The sequence below is a fragment of the Hordeum vulgare genome, unplaced genomic scaffold (genome assembly GCF_904849725.1).
Source record: "Hordeum vulgare subsp. vulgare unplaced genomic scaffold, MorexV3_pseudomolecules_assembly, whole genome shotgun sequence".
Classification (NCBI taxonomy): Eukaryota; Viridiplantae; Streptophyta; class Magnoliopsida; order Poales; family Poaceae; genus Hordeum; species Hordeum vulgare.
The window spans coordinates 78,067-81,844 of NW_025422602.1; the positions used below are offsets into that span (position 1 = coordinate 78,067).

The following is a 3,778-nucleotide window of genomic DNA, read 5'->3' on the forward strand; positions in this document are numbered from 1 at the left end:
TTTGATGGTCAGAGGCAAATTGAAAGCTAAGCAGTGGTAATTAAGACCCCCGGGGGAAAATAGGGATGTCTCCTACGTTACCCATAATATGTGGAAGTATCGACGTAATTTCATAGAGTCATTCGATCTGAATGCTACATGAAGAACATAAGCCAGATGACGGAACGCAGAGACCTAGGATGTAGAAGATCATAACATGAGCGATTCGGCAGATTTGGATTCCTTTCCTATATATCCACTCATGTGGTACTTCATCATATGATTCATATAAGATCCATCTGTCTAGAGATCGTCATATACATCTAGAAAGCCGTATGCTTTGGAAGAAGCTTGTACAGTTTGGGAAGGGGTTTTTTGAGAGAAAAGAAGAATCTACTTCAACCGATATGCCCTTAGGCACGGCCATGCATAACATAGAAATCACACGTGGAAGGGGTGGGCAATTAGCTAGAGCAGCAGGTGCTGTAGCGAAACTCATTGCAAAAGAGGGTAAATCGGCCACTTTAAGATTACCATCTGGGGAGGTCCGTTTAGTATCCCAAAATTGCTTAGCAACAGTCGGACAAGTGGGTAATGTTGGGGTGAACCAAAAAAGTTTGGGTAGAGCCGGATCTAAGTGTTGGCTAGGTAAACGCCCGTAGTAAGAGGGGTAGTTATGAACCCTGTGGACCACCCCCATGGGGGCGGTGAAGGGAAAGCTCCCATTGGTAGAAAAAAACCCACAACCCCTTGGGGTTATCCTGCGCTTGGAAGAAGAACTAGGAAAAGGAAAAAATATAGCGATAGTTTTATTCTTCGTCGCCGTAAGTAAATACGTAACTAGGAATATGGAAAATTGCATTTTTGGAATTTGCAATAATGCGATGGGCGAACGACGGGAATTGAACCCGCGCATGGTGGATTCACAATCCACTGCCTTGATCCACTTGGCTACATCCGCCCCTTATCCAGCTAAAGGATTTTTTTCTTTTTTCCGTTGATCATTATTCTATTTATTCTGACCTCCGTACTTCGATCGAGATATTGGACATAGAATGCCACTCTTTAAAAAGGAAAAAAGGAGTAATCAGCTGTGACACGAAAAAAAACGAATCCTTTTGTAGCTCATCATTTATTGGCAAAGATAGAAAAGGTCAATATGAAGGAGGAGAAAGAAACAATAGTAACGTGGTCCCGGGCATCTAGCATTCTACCCACAATGGTTGGCCATACAATTGCGATTCATAATGGAAAGGAACATATACCTATTTACATAACAAATCCTATGGTAGGTCGCAAATTGGGAGAATTCGTGCCTACTCGGCATTTTACGAGTTATGAAAATGCAAGAAAGGATACTAAATCTCGTCGTTAACTGAATTCTGAATAGAAAGATTAAGAAGAAAAAAAAGATTCAAAATACCCAATATCTTGCTAGAACAAGATATTGGGTATTTTTGTCTTTTCTTTCTTCAAAAAATTCTTATATGTTAGCAGAAAAACCTTATCCATTAATAGCTGGAACTTCAACAGCAGCTAAGTCTAGAGGGAAGTTGTGAGCATTACGTTCGTGCATTACTTCCATACCAAGGTTAGCACGGTTGATGATATCAGCCCAAGTATTAATAACGCGACCTTGACTATCAACTACAGATTGGTTGAAATTGAAACCATTTAGGTTGAAAGCCATAGTACTAATACCTAAAGCAGTGAACCAGATTCCTACTACAGGCCAAGCAGCCAAGAAGAAGTGTAAAGAACGAGAGTTGTTGAAACTAGCATATTGGAAGATTAATCGGCCAAAATAACCATGAGCAGCCACAATATTATAAGTCTCTTCCTCTTGACCAAATTTGTAACCCTCATTAGCAGATTCATTTTCAGTAGTTTCCCTGATCAAACTAGAGGTTACCAAGGAACCATGCATAGCACTGAATAGGGAACCGCCGAATACACCAGCTACACCTAACATGTGGAATGGATGCATAAGGATGTTGTGCTCTGCCTGGAATACAATCATAAAGTTGAAAGTACCAGAGATTCCTAAAGGCATACCATCAGAAAAGCTTCCTTGACCAATAGGGTAAATCAAGAAAACAGCAGTAGCAGCTGCAACAGGAGCTGAATATGCAACAGCAATCCAAGGACGCATACCCAGACGGAAACTAAGTTCCCACTCACGACCCATATAACAAGCTACACCAAGTAAGAAGTGTAGAACAATTAGCTCATAAGGACCACCATTGTATAACCACTCATCAACAGATGCAGCTTCCCAAATTGGGTAAAAGTGCAATCCGATCGCCGCAGAAGTAGGAATAATAGCACCAGAGATAATATTGTTTCCATAAAGTAAAGAACCAGAAACAGGCTCGCGAATACCATCAATATCTACTGGAGGGGCAGCGATGAAGGCGATAATAAATACAGAAGTTGCGGTCAATAAGGTAGGGATCATCAAAACACCGAACCATCCGATGTAAAGACGATTTTCAGTGCTAGTTATCCAGTTGCAGAAGCGACCCCACAGGCTTGTACTTTCGCGTCTCTCTAAATTGCAGTCATGGTAAGATCTTGGTTTATTCAAATTGCAAGGACTCCCAAGCACACGTATTAACTAGAATATAGATAATAGAAGGCTTGTTATTTAACAGTATAACATAGACTATATACCAATGTCAACCAAGTCAGCCCAAAGATTGGCTATCCATATAAATAAATTAACCAAACCAATAATTTTGTATTTGTAAATGAAGTGAGTAAAAGTTAAAAACTTTGATGGGTCTTTTCTATATGGGTTGCCCGGGACTCGAACCCGGAACTAGTCGGATGGAGTAGATAATTCTTCCTTGTTACAATAGAGAAAAATCCCTCCCCAAATCGTGCTTGCATTTTTCATTGCACACGACTTTCCCTATGTAGAAATAGCCAATATTCTATTCCAAAGAGGAAGTTCTACTAATTTTTTAATTAGTAAGTTGATTCACCTACTCTTTATTATAATAAAAGGAACATTTCAGAATGAAAAATATGAAAGTTTTTTCTTGATCATTTATCAACCCTTTCCTGTTTATTAGTTTTGTCTAATGATTAATTAAGAGGGTTGACCAGGTCATTGATACCTATAATATCCAAATACCAAATACGCTCAGTGTGTGATCCACTGAAAGAAAAAAGAGTTGTTTTGGTGAACATCAAAGAAAAAACTTGCTCTTCTTCCGTAAAAAATTCTTCTAAAAATGCCGAACCCAATCGTTGCATAAAAGTTCGTACCGTGCTTTTATGTTTACGAGCTAAAGTTCTAGCGCATGAAAGTCGAAGTATATACTTTAGTCGATACAAAGTCCGTTTTTCGAAGATCCACTATGATAATGAAAAAGATTTCTACATATCCGACCAAATCGATCAAGAATATCCCAATCTGATAAATCCGTCCAAATGGGTTTACTAATAGGATGCCCCGATCCAGTACAAAATTGAGCTTTTGATAAGTATCCTATGAGGAGAGTAGCGGGGACTATGGTATCGAATTTTTTCATTCGAGTATCTATGAGAAATGAATTCTCCAGCATTTGATTCCTTACCAACAAAGGACTTTTTGGTACACTTGAAAGGTATCCCATAAAATCGAAGCAAGAGTTTGCTAATTGGTTTATATGGATTCTTCGCGGCTGAGTCCAAAAAAAGAAATAATATTGCCAGAAATTGATAAGGTAGCATTTCCATTTCTTTTTCAAAAAAAAACTGCCTTTTGATGCAAGAATTGCCTTTCCTTGATATCGAACATAATGTATAAGAG

At 39.0% G+C, this 3,778-nt stretch overlaps 1 protein-coding gene across 1 annotated transcript; it reads right to left on the minus strand.

Annotated features, from left to right (window-relative positions):
• Positions 1–2,544, minus strand: LOC123421069 (photosystem II protein D1-like). Its single transcript, XM_045107493.1, has one exon. The coding sequence runs from the start codon at positions 2,435–2,437 to the stop codon at positions 1,484–1,486; it is 954 nt and encodes a 317-aa protein (XP_044963428.1). The 5' UTR covers positions 2,438–2,544; the 3' UTR covers positions 1–1,483.
• Positions 2,545–3,778: the final 1,234 nt, after the last annotated feature.